This window comes from Corvus cornix, chromosome 5 (assembly GCF_000738735.6).
Source record: "Corvus cornix cornix isolate S_Up_H32 chromosome 5, ASM73873v5, whole genome shotgun sequence".
NCBI classification, from domain to species: Eukaryota; Metazoa; Chordata; class Aves; order Passeriformes; family Corvidae; genus Corvus; species Corvus cornix.
This window is the reverse complement of record NC_046335.1, coordinates 58,928,519-58,944,098: the sequence shown is the minus strand read 5'-3', so window position 1 is coordinate 58,944,098 and position 15,580 is coordinate 58,928,519. Positions and strand designations below refer to the sequence as shown.

The 15,580-nt window shown below is 69.7% G+C and overlaps 3 protein-coding genes across 3 annotated transcripts; 2 read left to right on the top strand and 1 right to left on the bottom strand.

Annotated features, from left to right (window-relative positions):
• The first annotated feature begins 1,576 nt into the window (after positions 1 to 1,576).
• RAD9A (RAD9 checkpoint clamp component A) lies at positions 1,577 to 3,960 on the top strand. The gene is made up of 11 exons (XM_039552867.1): positions 1,577 to 1,773; positions 1,852 to 1,922; positions 2,017 to 2,151; positions 2,240 to 2,354; positions 2,437 to 2,536; positions 2,649 to 2,758; positions 2,840 to 2,946; positions 3,037 to 3,101; positions 3,176 to 3,277; positions 3,356 to 3,557; positions 3,630 to 3,960. Exons 1-11 carry the CDS (start codon positions 1,740 to 1,742, stop codon positions 3,726 to 3,728), a joined length of 1,140 nt encoding a protein of 379 aa, XP_039408801.1. The 5' UTR covers positions 1,577 to 1,739; the 3' UTR covers positions 3,729 to 3,960.
• On the bottom strand, positions 3,785 to 6,549 carry PPP1CA (protein phosphatase 1 catalytic subunit alpha). The gene is made up of 7 exons (XM_039552875.1): positions 6,442 to 6,549; positions 5,817 to 5,948; positions 5,502 to 5,732; positions 5,185 to 5,289; positions 4,873 to 5,096; positions 4,272 to 4,406; positions 3,785 to 4,139 (listed from the first exon to the last, which is right to left on the bottom strand). Exons 1-7 carry the CDS (start codon positions 6,494 to 6,496, stop codon positions 4,029 to 4,031), a joined length of 993 nt encoding a protein of 330 aa, XP_039408809.1. The 5' UTR covers positions 6,497 to 6,549; the 3' UTR covers positions 3,785 to 4,028.
• Positions 6,550 to 7,953: 1,404 nt separating this feature from the next.
• Positions 7,954 to 15,141, top strand: CARNS1 (carnosine synthase 1). Its single transcript, XM_039552822.1, is given in 21 exon segments — positions 7,954 to 8,020; positions 9,875 to 9,893; positions 10,335 to 10,566; positions 10,857 to 10,946; positions 11,211 to 11,351; positions 11,354 to 11,388; positions 11,391 to 11,496; positions 11,499 to 11,695; positions 11,921 to 12,101; positions 12,571 to 12,630; positions 12,633 to 12,655; positions 12,891 to 13,101; positions 13,104 to 13,121; positions 13,196 to 13,467; positions 13,550 to 13,763; positions 13,766 to 13,905; positions 13,907 to 14,116; positions 14,118 to 14,144; positions 14,146 to 14,338; positions 14,341 to 14,684; positions 14,686 to 15,141. Coding segments are annotated over 20 exon segments (3,060 nt in total). The 5' UTR covers positions 7,954 to 8,020; positions 9,875 to 9,890; the 3' UTR covers positions 15,049 to 15,141.
• Positions 15,142 to 15,580: the final 439 nt, after the last annotated feature.

Below are 15,580 nucleotides of genomic sequence, written 5' to 3'. Positions count from 1 at the left end.
CCAGCGCAGCCCCGTACACGTGGCTCGGGCTGTGGAGCCCCACAAAGGTCAGGAGTTTGTGTACCTGGAGAGGATGCATTGCTGAGGGGCGCCGGGTCCGGAATCCCGGATAAAAGGCACTGAGCACACCAGACAGGGAAAGGAGAAGGAGGAGAAGCTGTCACCATGTCCTGGAGGATGGCAGCCATGGAAAAAGGGCTCTGCACCCCCCTTCCCACATCCCTCTGCTCAGGTGCCAGCCCTGCTCCGCAGTGGGGCCCCTCGGCTCGGGCTCCACGGCCACCAAGCCCGGGAGGAGGGACTTGGGAAGCGGCTGCTCCAGCGGCAGGCGGGAGCCGGCTGGAGGACCCCCGCTGTGAGCACGACTCGAGTTCCTCACAGCCACATCCCCCCGGCTCCCTCGAGGCCACAACTCCAGAGCCTGTCGCTCCAGGCTGGCTGCGAGCACAGGCTGCTGGCTGAGCCCGTGTCACATCCCTGGAAGTGCTCGTGGCCACACTGGAGCAACTGGACCAGTGGGAAATGTCCCTGCCCATGGCAGGGGGGTGGGACTGGCTGGGCTTTAAGGTCCCTTCAACCCAAACCATTCTGGGATTCTACGGACAACCCACGGATACACCTAGTCAGCCCAGAATTTACAGTGCACCCCCACTGGAGAATCCTGGGACACCCCCAAGAATCCATCCTTGGAAGTGCTTGGAGCAACCTGGTCTAGTGAAAGGCGTCTCTGCCCATGGCAGAGGATGGAACTGGATGAGCTGTAAGGTCCCTTCCAACCCCAACCATTCCATGATTCTATGGGATGCACAGCCAGCAGCACCTCCAGTGTGGACAGAAACCACCGAGCATTGACTTGCAGCATCTGACTTCCCCTGTGCCCCTGGGAGACAGGGATTCCCAAAACACAAGGATCTCGGGAAGCACCGGAGCAGCTCCAGTCCTTCGTGGGGAGCACCGTGCCCCGGGAATGCGGGAAGGGGCGAAGGGACCGGAAAGAGCAGGCAATGCTGCGGAAGGGCAGCCCCGCCCGGGATGCTGCCGGGAATGAAGCGAGGGTCAGGGTCCTGGGAGGCACAAGCAGGGAACGGCCCGGGACAGCCCCGGGATGGGTCGGAGGGCCCCGGGAAGGTCCCGGTGCGGGGCTGAAACGCCGGGAGCCGCGCTGAGGGGCACGTCGAAGGCCCATTGGCTAAACCGCACGTCACTCGGAGCGCCGCCCAATAGCGCGCCGCGGGAGGCGGGCTACCGGCGGGGCAGTCCCGAGAGCCGCGGGCCGGGGCCCCGCCCCTCCCGCCGGTCACGTGAGGCCACGCGCAGCGCCGTCACGCGCCCCCTCAGCGCGGACCAATCGGCTGGCGGCGGGGGCGGGACGGAGCGGCGCTCCCGGCCAATGGGGAGGCGGCCTGGGAGGGCGGGCGCGGGAAGCCGGGAAGGCACCGGCGGGGCGCGGCGGGGAAGAGGCCGGGACCACCGGGAAGGGACGGGGCAGGGGGGCTGCGGGACACCACTGCGGGGCCGCTGGGGACAGGCGGCACCGGTGGGGCGGGGAGGGAACAACAACGGCGGCGGGGGGGGCGGCGAGGCCCGACCAGAACCAATTGGAGGGCGTGGCTTAACCCGCGGGCTCTCTGAGGGGCGTGGGCCTGCGGGGAAGGGGCGTGGCCTCTCTGCGGGGGCCGGGGGCGGCGGGGCGCGAAGCCCCCACGTGCCCGCCCGCTGCCGGTGCCGGTGCCGGTGCCATGAAATGTGTCATCGCCGGCGGCAACGTCAAAGGTGAGCGAGGCCTGGGGGCCCGGGGGGTGCGGCACGCCCGAGGGGCCCTGCCTCACCCCCACACCCTCTCCTTCCCAGTCCTCGGCCGAGCTGTGCACTCGCTGTCCCGCATCGGCGACGAGCTCTACCTGGAGCCCACCGAGAACGGGGTACGCAGCGTCGGGGGGCCGGGTGGGAGCTGGGGGGCACTTGTGCCCCCCTCCATCCCTACAGGCCGTGCCAACACTGTGGCTGTGTCCCCAGCTGTCCCTCCGTGCCGTCAACTCCTCCCGCTCCGCCTTCGCCTCCTTCCTCTTCGCGCCCCTCTTCTTCCAGCTGTACGAGCCGGGCAGCGCCGGGCCCGACACGGAGCTCTTCCGATGCAAAGTCCACATGAAGGTGCAGTGTCTGGGCCCCCTCAGAGCTCCCCGTTCTTCCAGGGGGACCCAGGCAGGTGACAGTCCCCATATCCATCCCCTGCCCACAGTCCTTCCTGGGCGTCTTCCGCTCACTGCCCACCCTGGAGAAGTCGGTGGGGAAATGCCTCATCCTGCTGAAGCCCCGTGCCAGCCGCCTGGTCCTGCAGCTCCACTGCAAGTACGGTGAGTGCCGGCTGGGACATGGCCCGGGGGTGACAGGCTGGCACCGCATCCTGCCCCGCTGAGCTGCTGTCCCCCCTGCCAGGTGTCACCAAGACACACAACCTGGCCTTCCAGGAGTGCGAGCGGCTCCAGGCCGTGTTCGACACCCAGCGCTGCGCCAGCCGCCTCTGCGCCCCGGCACGGTGAGGGGGGACACCACAGGGTGGGCAGAGCGGGATGAGGGCGGATGGAAGGAGGGACCCCCGCCGTCCATGCAGGATTTGGGGTGCTCAGCCCCCTTCCTGTGCCCCTCAGGGTGCTGGCAGAGGCCGTGGTCCACTTTCCCCTGACGCTGGCTGAGGTGACACTGGGGACTGGCCCCGGTGGCAAAATCAGCCTGCGGAACTATGTGGAGGATGAGGCAGGTGAGTCCTGCAGGGTTAGGGGGCCCCTTCCCCACCTTGGGGTGCCCTCCAGCCCCCCATCCACCCCATTTTCCCCTGCAGAGCCGAGCAAGACGATGGTGACGGAGCTGTGGCTGGCTGAGGACGAGTTCCAGTCGGTGGCTGTGGCCTCAGGCTCCCACATCACTTTCTGCCTCAGGGAATTCCGGGTGAGTCCCCACCCAAGCTCCATAGCCCTGTGTCACCCCCCACCCCCCCCCCGCCACCCCGGTCCCCCTCACCCTCCCCTTTGTCCCCAGGGGCTGCTGAGCTTCGCCGAGGCTTCCAACCTGCCCCTCACCATCCACTTTGACGAGCCTGGCAGGTAGGAGCAGTCACCATGTCCCCACCCATGCCAGCCCTGTCCCTGGCACCCCCTCAGCCCCTCTGTGTCCCCAGGCCGGTGGTCTTCACCCTGGATGACACCGTGCTGGAGGTTCACCTGGTGCTGGCCACCCTCTCTGACCTGAAAAGCAACTCCCAGTCCCCTTCAACCAACGGGTAAGTCCCAGATGAGCCCTCCAGCTGCCATCAGCAGGGCCCAGAGTGAACATTCCCGATCCTGCTCTGTCCCCTCAGCGTGTCCCACCTGCCCGTCCCGTCAGACGACTTTGCTGACGACCTGGAGTCCTACATGGCTGCCATGGAAACCAGCGAGGGGGGCTCAGGGGGGCCCCCCAGCCCCACCTTGCCCCTGTGCACCCCCCGGCCAGCCGAGAGTGACCCCGAGGAGGAGGAGGAGGAGGAAGGAGCTGTGCCAGGGACCCCCCCGCACAAGAAGGTTTGGGATGGGTGTGCCTGGGGGCAGGGGGTGGGCACGGCTTCCTCCTGACCCCCCTGTTTCTCCCCACAGTTTCGCTCCCTGTTTTTTGGCTCGGTGATGACACCGGGAAGGCCCGGCCCGGCCACCACCCAGGAGGTGCTGGCGGAGGACAGCGATGGAGAATGCTGAGCCCCGAGTCACTGCCACCCCCAGCCTCCATCCAACCACCAGCACAGGCACCCCCCAGTGACCCATTACAAGTTTATTCCTCAAAAAGTCCTCCTGCCCCCCCCTCCGCTGCCACCCCAGGGCTGGGCTCTGGGCTCCGGGCTCCCCCTCGCCCCGGCACTCCCTGCCCTGGGCCTGGATTTGCTTTGGTGGAGCGTGGCGGGGGGGGGGCAGGATCCTACAAATAAAAAAACGAGTCGAAAGAAAAGCGACCTGATGCGGGGGCGGGGGGGCATGGGCAGCACAGGGGCAGCTCCCAGCTCATTTCTTGGCTTTGGCAGAGTTCCGGGGAGGGGTGACGGGGCGCCCAGCGGGGTTCAGCCCGCTGAACTGCCCGTATTTGCCCTTGTTCTTGTCAGCCGGCTTCAAAATCTGGGGGGGGGGGGGCAGGAAGGGGGAAAGAAATCAGTGAGCTGCCGCCCCAGCTCCCCGCTGCCATGGAGGGCAGAACTCCCTGTAGCCCTCCCGGCAGGAATTGGGGGTGTTCCCCCTGCCTGGGCTCACCTGGAAGGAGCACATGAGTGTCTCGTCCACGCTCATCATGGCGCCAGCGTTGTCGAACTCGCCGCAGTAGTTGGGGGCCGAGAAGAGGGTGACGAGCTGGCGCTTGGCGAAGAACTCGTAGCCGTCCTCCACCACCTGGAGGGGGCACGGGGTTGGCAAATATCCACTCCCCCCCTCCCTTCCCCGCCATGGCCAGTATCCACCTAGCCTGGCCAATTCCCAGTCCCCCAGGCCAAATATCCAACGCCCTCTGCCAGGGTGAACCTCCCTTCCCTGAAGCCACCACTCGGGACAAACACCCACTGCCGCAGGGCAAATATCCATCTCCAGAGCGATTATCCAGCCTCTGGGAGGAACAGGCACATCCAGGGATGACTATTCATCCCCCCGGGGCAAATACCCAAATCCCGGGGTAAACACCCAAATGCTGAGGTAAATCCCCAAATCCCAGAGCAAACACCCCCAGAATTCCAACCCACTCACTCCTGGAGCACCCACCACCCTTCACAGGGAAACAGTTGGGGTGAAACCACATGACACTCACTGGAGACCCAAACCCTCCTCCCAGGTGTCCCCAGTATTTGGGGAGTCCCGGTGGTACCTGGTGTGCCCGGCAGATGAGGTCCAGATCGTGCTTGTGCAGGAATTTGGCCACCACCTCGGCCCCAAAGGTGAAGGAGACCCCACGGTCGTTCTCCCCCCAGCCCTGCACATCCTTGTCAGGGTCGGACCAGAGCAGGTCACAGAGCAGCCCCTGATCCGGGACATCCGTGGGCCGCATGATCCGCCGGATCTGCTCCATCGACTGCAGGTCTGGGGACAGCCCTGCGGGAAAGGGGCACCCCCAGAGCTCAGCACGGAGATCCCACTCCTCCTCCAGCCCTCCCAAATCCCTGGGAGGGGCCGTTCCCACCTCCGTGGCAGCAGAAGATCTTCTCATCCACAATGGCGGCGATGGGCAAACAATTGAAGCAGTCGGTGAAGGTCTTCCAGAGCTTGATGTTGTATCGTCGCTTGCCTGCGGGGCACAAAGGGGACTTGGGGTGTCCCTGGGGACAGCGTGGGGGTGTGGGGGTGGGCAGGAGGACACGGAAGGGCAGAGGACACAGGGGAACACATGGCAGGGAGGGAAGGAGCTCACCGGTGGGGTCAGTGTGGGACAGCACTGGGACAACACCGGGAGCCCAGGGATGGCAGCGGGCTTTTAGGGGACACAGCCCGGGCACTCACACTCGTCATAGAAGCCATAGATGCGGTTGATGCTGGCACACTCGTGGTTGCCCCGCAGCAGGAAGAAGTTCTCGGGGTACTTGATCTTGTAGGCGAGCAGCAGGCAGATGGTCTCCAGTGACTGCTTGCCCCGGTCCACGTAGTCCCCCAAAAACAGGTAATTGCTCTCAGGGGGGAAGCCCCCGTACTCGAAGAGCCTCAGCAGGTCGTAGTACTGCCCGTGGATGTCGCCTGCAGGGAGGACACAGGCTGTGAGTGGCACCCCGCAGCCCCCCACGCCACCCCAGCGCTGCCCGGCAGCTCTCCGGGCCTCACCGCAGATCTTGAGGGGTGCCTCCAGCTCCAGCAGGATGGGCTGGCTCAGGAAGATCTCCCGGGATTTGAGGCACAGCCCGCGGATCTCGTTCTCCGTCAGCTGCACGTTCTTCCCCGGCCGCGAGCCTTGGACTGGTCCCAGCACAAAGAACAAGATCAGGGACCCCAAAGTGCTGCGGGACCCCAGCAGCGCCCCAGAAACCGCTGCTCTACCTGCCCCAGCCCCCCTCCCCATATCCTCCACGCCCTCCAGGCTCAGCTCCAGCCCCCAGACCCTTCGGGGCACCCCAATACCCTCCAGTCCCCCCCTCCGCGGGGTACACACCCTTTGGGGATCCCCCATTTCCTCCAGCCCCCTCCCGCGGGGTACAGACCCCTTCGGGATCCCCCCCTTATCCTCCACGTCCTCCGGACTCATCTCCAGCTCCCCAGATCCCATGGGGATCCCCCCCAAAACACTTCCCAGCCCTGACCCCCCCAAACCACCGCGGCCTAACCCGCCCCCGCCAGGTCCAGGCCGGGGACCCCCCCGCGGGGTTGGGGCACGGCCCGGGCCGGCCCCGAGGGATTCCCCGAGCGGAGGAGGGGTATCCTGGGGCTCGGGGGGCCGGCGGGGGCCGCTCACCCTCCAGGAGGCGGCTGATGATGGAGTCGAGGTTGAGCTTCTCGGTGTCCGCCATGGCCGCCCGCGCGCCGCCCCGCCCCGCGCGCCCGTCCAGAGGCGGCCCCGGCGCGGGTGGCGCCCCTGCGGGCTCGGAGGACTCAGTTCAGCGCCTGGCCGGCGGGGCTGTCCCCGTGTCCCCCCTGTCCCCTCGGTCAGGGGATCCCAGCCCCGGGAGGGGCGGGAAGCAGGGACAGCGTGGCGAGGGCGGCGACAGCAGGAGGCCACGGCGGTGTCACAGAGGCAAGGGGACACCCGTGAAGAGGGGACACGCCCGGCAGCGGGACATTCCGGGAAGGGGAACACCCCGGGAAAGGTGACACCCCGAGCAGAGGGACATCCCGAGCAGAGGGACATCCCGGGCAGAGGGACATGCCTGGAAAGGGGAACACCCCGGAAAAGGGGACATCCCGGGCAGAGGGACTTGCCTGGAAAGGAGGACTTCCCGGGAAGGGGGACGTCCTGGGAAAGGGGACATCCTGGCAAGGGGGACATCCCGGGCAAGAGAACAATCCCGGCAGGGGGGCACGCCGGGCAAGGGGTAGAGCCCGGAAAGGGGACACGAGGGACCACAAGGACTCATATTCTGGGCCTGGGGGGCACAGGGATAGAGTGGGAGAGGGTGGGCAACAGCCTCGGGATAGACAGGAGTTCCTGGGACTGCGGGGAGACAGGAGGGGACACGGGGGGAACGGGGGATCCATATCCCGGTCCTGGAAGCACCGTCACAGCCTGGGGACACGGGAAGGCTCTGCCTGGCAGAGCCCAGCGATATCCCCAGCCGGGGACTCTGGGGACACCGCCGGGAGCAGCAGCGGGCGGTTGCCGGGAGCCTGTTGTCACCCTGGGGTCCCCGGGGACACCCCGAAGGCCGGGCTCCCACTGGGGACACGGGGGAGGGTGACACGTTTGTGCCATCGCTCGTGGAGGGTGGCAGTGTCCGGGATGGGGTCATGCCTGTCCCCTGCGCACACTGGCTGTGCCATACCGTCCCATGCCATGCCGTCCCATGCCGTGCCGTCCCATGCCATTCCCTGCGTCCCATTCCATGTCGTGCGGGGAGGTCGGGAATAGCTCCCAAGGCCTGCCCTGACATTTCTGCTTCGCGGTGTCAGTTTTACACCCGGCCCCGGGTGACCCCGGACGGGTCCCGTCCCTGCCCCCAGTCACTTGTCCCCTGTCCCGGTCCCCATCCCTCGTCCCGCTCCCTACCCCAGTCCCTTGTCCCCCGGCCCCGCCGCCGTCGCCCCCGCTGCCCGCTTTGTCCCGCCACCCCCTTCGGTGTCCCGGTCCCCCGGTGTCCCCGGTCCCGCCCCGCCCCGCCCCGCCCCGCCCGGGCAGGACACGGCGCCGCCGCCACCGCCGGGACCGGAGCGGGCAGAGCCGCTGCTGGGGACGCGACAGCACCGGGACCGACCCCGACAGACTCCGACAGACTCCGACAGACCCCGACACCGCCGGGACCGGAGCGGGCAGAGCCGCTACGGGGAGTGACAACACCAGGACAGACCGACACCGACAGACACCAGCACCGGCACCGCCGGTGGGTGCTGGCAGCAGTGGGGGTGATGTGGGTGTTTTTGGGGGGGTGCTGGTGCCAGGGGGGGCGGAAGCAGCGGGATGGGGGTCGGGGGGTGTGTGCATACTTGTGACAGGGTGCAGGTGACAGGTGGGTGACGATGTGCGTGGCACGGTGCGGGGGACGGGGCAGGTGGCAGTGCAGCGGCATGGTGCAGGTTCTGGGGTCTGGGTGACAGTGCGGGTGACAGGGTGTGGGTGACAGGATACGGGTGACAGGTAGGCGATGTGCGTGACAAGGTGTGGGTGACAGTGCAGGTGCCAGCGCAGGTGACGGGGTGCCGGTGCTGGTGCAGGTGCCACAGTGTGGGTGACAGGGTTTGGGTGACAGGGTTTGGGTGACGGGTGGGTGACGATGAGCGTGACAGGGTGTGGGTGACAGCCGCAGGTGACAGGATGCTGTTGAAGGTGCAGGTGGCGGTGTGTGGTGGGTTGTGGGTGACAGGGTCCACGTGACAGTTCGGGTGACAAATGAGGGGGGCAGGGTGCCGGGCACGGTGCGGATGGCGGGGAGCGGGTGACAGCGCGTGCAGGGCCCTGCGGCGCGGCAGCCGCGCTGGTGGCCCCGTGCCTGCCGGTGGCGGTGACGGTGACAGTGACAGTGACGCCGCGGGCAGCTGGAACTAAGCCGGGGGACGTGCGGGCTGGCAGCTCCGCCACGCTGGGGACAGGGGGACAGGGCGGGGAGGGGCGGCGGGGGGGACGGGGGGCGTGCCCAGCCTTGGGTGTGCAGGACAGGGGGACAGGGACACCCCGCCAGGCTGAGCCACCCCCCGCGTCCCGCTGCGGCAGCGTGTCCCTCGCTGGCGACGGGGACAGGGACACGGACAGGGGTGCCAGCGCCTGGCGCGAGGTGGCAGAGGGGACAATGGGGCTCTGTGTCGCCTAATCCGGGGCACGGGGCCGGGGGTTGGCACCCCGGGGTGGCGCGGGGGGGGTTTAAAGGCCAGAGCGGCCCGTGTCCCCTGTGCCAGGCTTCCCCGAGCCCTCGTCCCCTGCGCGCTCTCAGGCCACGGCTCCCACCCCAAGGTACCGGGCGACACAGCTGTCCCAGTTTGGGGACAGCAGGAACACCTCCCAGCTGGGGATAGAGGGGGACAGGGTGGTCCCCGGGCTGGGAGGGGAGGGGGGGCGGACCTTGAGGGACCCCTGTGGCTGGGTTTTGGGTCCCTGTGCCATGCCACCGAGCCGTGTGTCCCCTAACCCTGTCACCGGGTGCTGGGTTTGGGGACACCCGCCCTGCCAGCTTGGGGACGCCCTGGCTGACAGTGGGCACTACTCAGCTCCGTGCCTCAGTTTCCCTCTGTGCCCAACTCTGCCGGGCACCTGCTGGGAGCGAGGGCACCCGGGGGGTGGGGACACCCCGGTCCCTGGGTCTGCGCCCCGAGGGCACCTTGGCACCCCCGGGAAGAGGAGGTGCCTCCGACTGTGCTGAGCTGGCACGGGATTACACTAAGCCGGAGGTATCGCGGCCACCGGGGCTGGCACCGAGGGGACACCCTGAGGCCATCGTGACTGGCACCGAGGGGTCAATCTGGGGCCACCAGCGCTGTCAACGAGGGGACAAGCTGGGACCACAGGGATTGGCACCGAGGGGTCAGTCTGGGGACACTGGGACTAGCACTGAGGGGACAACATGAGGACACTGGAGTTGGCACCGAGGTGTGCCCCAGGAAGTGTGCCAGGCTCTGGTGGGTGCTGTAGGACGGGTCCCCCACGGGAGCTGGGGTTGGGGCTCCCAGCCCTGGCCGGGGGTGCCCGGGGAGGGGTGGCAAGTGCTCAGGGGGCCGCGCTGACTCTGCCTGTCCTTCTCTTGCAGCCCCTCTGTCACCAGGATGGTGAGTGGCCCCCGGGTGGGGGGTCCGGGCGGAGGTGGGTGCCCCATCCCGGGATCCCGGCGGTGCCGGGCACTGGCGCGGGGCAGCGGGCAGTGTGGCGTGCTGTGCCCACCCGCCGCGTGACCCCGCGGGGACAAGGGGACGCTTTGTCCGGGAGCTGGCGGCCCCGGCGGCTGGCACTGCCCCGCTGTCCCTGAGGCGGTGGCGCCGTGCCCGGCGCCCGCAGCCCCCAGCACCCTGACGCCCCCACCCCACGGGTGCGCAGCGGCGCCCGGTGCCCCCCTGTCCTGTGCCAGCCCCCCGTGTCTGCCCCATGTCCCCATGCCCACCCGGCGTCTGCCCACATGCCAGCCCCGTGCCAGCCCCTTAACCCCACGCCAGCCCTATAGCACCCCTTACCCCCGTGCCAGCCCCGTGCCAGCCCTGTCCCTGCTCCCGCAGCTCTCCACGGCGCAGCCGAGCCCGGAGCGGGTGCCCAGCCCGGAGGAGCAGGAGTGGGCAGGGCCCGAGGCGCTGTGCCCGGGCTGGCTGGAGGACGAGGCCCCCGATGGCGAAGTGCCCGGGGACAGCGGGGACCCCGAGTGTGCCACCCACGCCTACGAGCGGCTCCAGAGCGCCCTGTGCCAGGAGGGGCTGCCTCCCACGCTGGACTGCTCCGCGGAGCCCCGCACGGGTGGGGGACACGGGGGGCACGGTGCCAGGCTGGGACACGGGGGTGGCAGGGCCTGGGGTGGCGATGGGGGGCATGGCGCCAGGCTGGGGACACGGGGGTGGCAGGGACAGGGATGTGGGCGCAGTGCCACGCTGGGATAGGGGGGTGGCAGGGACAAGGACGGCAATGGGGATACGGTGCCAGGCTAGGGACACGGGGGATTTGGGGTCTCCCAGCCACACTGGGGTTCCGGGGGCAGGGTGACAGCAAGGTCCCCACTCCGGGGCTGTTAACCCTTCCCTCCCTGGCAGGATTTGGCCCGCTGGACATCACCGTTTGCATCCTGGGCTCCCCCACCGCCTTCCTGCCTGTCCTGCTGGAGGGTGGCACCCGCTGCCCAGGTGGGTGCGGTGCCTTTGTCCCCACCCCGCATGAGATACCCCTGAGCCAGCAGCAGGGGTCCCCACACCCGCCTGTGCTGGTCGGCCGGGACCGTGAGGGAAACCGAGGCAGGGGAGGAGGGCGGCACCAGCTGCGTCCCATTAATCCCAGTAGCCACAAGATCGGCAGCAAATCTCGCCTCGCCCCGCAGCAGCACCCCCATGGAGGGCAGTTTGGGGCAGGGGGTGCGGGGTACCCACCGCCCACCCTGCTGCCCACCGCAGGTGCCATGGTGCTGTGTCTGTCCCCCACCTGGGCCAGCCGTGTGCCATCGGAGGCGTCCCCGGGCGCCTGGTCCCTGCTGCTCTCCCGGGGCGTCTCCTTCAAGGTGGGGGGGCACAGCGCCCTGGAGACCTTCGTGCCCCCCGCCGTGCCAACTACGTGACGGGCACCTTGGCGCCGGGGGACCCGAGGGCGGCTGGGTGGGCGAGCTGGCCCGTGACCTCGACTGCCCCACGGGGGGCTCGGTGCTGCTCGCCCACCGGCTCGAGGACACGCTGGTCACCCGCTGGTGCTGGCGGCTCGTGCCCACCTGCCCGTGCCCCCCACCCTGGCCTTTGTCCTGGGGGCCAGGGGGGACCTGCCCGCCGAGCCCGTGGCCCCCGGACTGAGGCTGGTGCGGCTGGAGGACCCCCAGGGCCAACAGAGCCTGGTACAGGAGGAGGTGGGCGCCTTCCTGGGGGGCACTGCCATGGAGCCCTACAGCCAGGTGGGCACGGCAGGGATGGGTGGTGTTGGTGGCACTTGGGTGGCACTGGGGGGCATGGAGAGGCCCCCACGGGGTGGCTGTTGGGGTGGCACTGGGGGGGCACGGGGTGACAGGGGTGCGTGCAGGTGGTGCGGTGGCACAGGGTGACACGGGGCTGCACGCAGGTGGCGGGGTGGCTGTTGGGGTGGCACCGGGTGGCACGGGGTGACACGGAGGTGCACGCAGGTGGTGGTGCGGCCGGCGGGGTGGCGGTGGCGGGGGACAGGCACCCGCAGCACCCACAGGAAGGAGGAGGGGGCGGCGGTGGCGCAGGCGGTGGGTGCCTGGCTCCGGGGGCTGACGGAGGAGGACAGCGTCCTGCTGGAGGCCATGGTGCCCACCGCCCGCCTGCCCGTGCCCCCCCCACGTAAGGCCCCCGCCCTCGGGCGCCCACCACCCTGGGAGGGGGGAAGAGTCCCCCGGGGTCCCTGCCGCTGTGCCAGCCACCTGTCTGTCCCCTGGGGTGGGTGGCTGGGGGGCCATTGGGGTGCCCAAACTACTGGGGTCCTGGGGGACGGCATGAGGGTCACCCTGGACGCCCACAGTGCCCTGGGTTAGGGTTGGGGGACAGTTTGCCACCTTGAACACCCCCCCCCCCCCAGACCCATGGGGAGGGGTGGAGAAAGTCACCCTGGACCCCCACAGTCCCCTGGGGCGGGGCAGAGCAGGGTGTTGGGGTGACCCCCTTTGACTCCTGACAGTCTTGTGGGGCTGGGAGTGACAGTGGCCACCACGGTGGCACCGGGAGTCCCAAAAGCCCCCAGAGGAGGGGGGGTCGGGCAGGGCCGTCCCGTCCCCGCGTGGCGGCCGTGCCTGCCCTGTCCCTTGCCCCCCAGGCAGCCCAGCCCCGCGGCTGCCCATGGCCCTGCGCATCTGCACCCTCGTCTGCAGGTCCTGGGGGACCGGCCCCAGCTCTGCCAGGTATGGTGTGTCCCCACACTCTGGTGGCTCTGTGTGTCCCCCACCTACGACGGCTGTCCATGTCCCCATGCCCTGGTGGCCATGGGTGTCCCTAAGCTTGGTGGCCATCCACGTCCCTTGCCTCGGGTCAACGTGTCACCCCGTGTCCATGTGCCCCAGGCTATGGGATGGCAGCCAATGTCCCCATACCCCGGTGGCAGCCGATGTCCCCAAACCCGTGTGGGTGTCCCCGCAGGTGGCCTGCGCCGTGGGACGCGCGGAGAGCCCGGTGCGTCACGGCACGGCGCTGCCCCAGGGCCTGGACTCCAGCCTGCGGCAGTGGGGGGTGGTGGCCCTCAGCCAGCGGCAGGCGCTGGCCACGCGGCTGCGGGAGGCCACCGAGGCCGCCATGGCCGCTCTCCTGGCCACCGAGGCCGAGCTGAGCCCGCAGCAGCGCGGTGGCACCCGCGCCACACCGACATCCTCGGTGAGCACGGCGCGGGCACACCGCCGGTGCCCGGGGTCACCCCGCGGTGCTGAGCCCGGTGTCACCGTCACCAGGCGTGGACTTCCTGCTGGCGTGCGTGGACGACGCGCTGGAGCTGGTGGCCCTGGCCACCAACAGCCAGCGGTGCCTGGAGACCTGCGTGCTGGCCGAGGCCATGGGGCGCGGTGTGGGCGAGCCCCGCGGGGACCTGCCGCGGCTGCTGGCCGAGGCCATGCTGCACCGGGCGCAGTGTCACCTGGTCGAGGGCAAGGACATCCTGCTCATCGGGGCCGGGGGCGTCAGCAAGAGCTTCGTGTGGGAGGCGGCCCGTGACTACGGGCTGAGGGTGAGGAGCTCGGGCCGTCAGCGGGCTCAGGGTGGCGGGGGGTGCATAGCTGTCCCCCGGTGACGCCTCTCCGGGGCCGCAGATCCACCTGGTGGAGTCGGACCCGGAGCACTTCGCGGCGGGGCTGGTGCAGACCTTCCTGCCCTACGACAGCCGGGAGCACCGGCGGGACGAGGAGCACGCGGAGCGGGTGCTGGAGCTGCTGCGCTCCCGGGGGCTACGGCCCCACGCCTGCCTCTCCTACTGGGACGACTGCGTGGTGCTGGCGGCCCTGGTGTGCCAGGGGCTGGGGGCTCCGCGGCCCCGCGCCCGCCCGCCGTCCGGGTGGCCAAGCAGAAGAGCCGCCACGCACCGCACCTGCAGCGCTGCCGCCGCGGCCGCCCGCCGCCCGCCGCCTTCGCCGTGCCCTGCCGCCGCCTGCAGAGCCACGGCGACGTGCGAGCGGGCGGCGGGCGCCGTGCCCTTCCCCGCCGTGCCAAGCTGGAGTTCGGCGCGGAGCGGCGTGGGCGTGCGGCTGGTGGAGAACGCCGGGCAGTGCCACGCTCACGCCGCCCGGCTCTGGAGGGACCTCCGCGACGACGCCGACCACCCCGGGCATCGGGCTGGGCGGTGGGGCAACGCCATGCTGCTCATGGAGTACGTGCCGGGCCACCGAGCACGACGTGGACCTGGTGGTCTTTCGAGGGGCGGCTGCTGGGCGCGTGGGTGTCGGGACAACGGCCCCACGCGTGTCCCCGCCTCCTGGAGACGGCGGCCTGCCTGCCCTCTGCCTGCCCGCCGACCGGCAGGCGCAGCTGGTGCGGCGGCGCTGGAATGCTGCGGGCGTGCGGCTGCGCGACGGGCGTCTTCAACGTGGAGCTCAAGCTGGGGCCGGCGGGCCGCGCCTGCTGGAGATCAACCCCCGCATGGGGGGGCTCACCTGCGCGACTGGCATCCGCGAGGTCTACGGCCCCGACCTGCTGCTGGCCGCCGTGCTGGTGGCGCTGGGCGTGCCGCCGGTGCTGCCCAGCCCGGCCCGCGCCCCGCACGCACCTGGCGGGGTGATGTGCCTGGGATCGGAGCACGGCGAGACCTGGCGGCCGGCGGGGCATGGAGCTCTGAGGGAGCTGCACGGCCGCGGGCTCGTCCGCCTCAACCGGCTCTTCGAGGAGCCCGAGGGGGCCGGCGGCAGTACGAGGAGCCGCTGCCTGAGCGTGCGTGCGCCGGGGCGCACGCTGGTCCGAGGCCTGCGAGCGCCTGCTGGGGCTCTGCAGGGGCTTGGGCATCGACTCCCCGAGATACCCCGTGGAGCATTTCTTGTCCACTTCAAATAGCGGCCGGGCAGGCAGCGGGGAGAGCGGGGAAATGGGTGCCGCCGGCAGCCCCCGGCACCCCCTCCCGCTGCCCCGCCGCCCCTCCCCGGCATTCCCCGTGGCACCCCGTCCCGCTGTGGCCTGGCGCACCGTCCCCTGGCACCCCCGTACCGCCCCGGATCCCACTCACCTGCCCTGCCATCCCTCTGCCTGGCATTCCCCTTCATCCTGGCATCCCATCCCCTGGCATCCCCTCACTCCCCTGGCAGCTCAGTCCCTGGCATCCTGACACGCCATCCACTGGGATCTTCCTGTCCCCTGGAGTGTGGAGGGTGGCATCCCCCCACTCTGCTGGTGCCCCATCCCCTGGCATCCTGAAATCCCATGTCCTGGCATCCCCCCACTACTCTGACACCCCAATCCCTGATATCCCCCGTGTCCTGGCACCCCTCCATCACACTGACACCCCTTCCCCGAGATTCCCCCTCTCCCAGTCCAGGCACCCCGTCCCCTGGCATTCCCCCATTACCCCGGCACCCATCCCCCTGCCCTAGCACCCCCATCTCCTGCTTCCCAACATTCCCCCCTTTCTGCCCTGTCCCTCCCTGTCCCCCCTGCCCTGTCCCTGCATGCCTGGGACACACAGGGGGGGACACTGACCCCTGGCTGTCCCCGTGCCATCCCCAGGGTGGGGGGCAGCCAGGAGCCCCCCTGAGGAACCTGGGCCACCCCACGAGAGCAGCAGGTGAAGCTTGAGGTGTGTTGGCACCTGCTGGCATGGGGAGGCCCTACAATAACAAACCATTATGGGGAGACCCCAT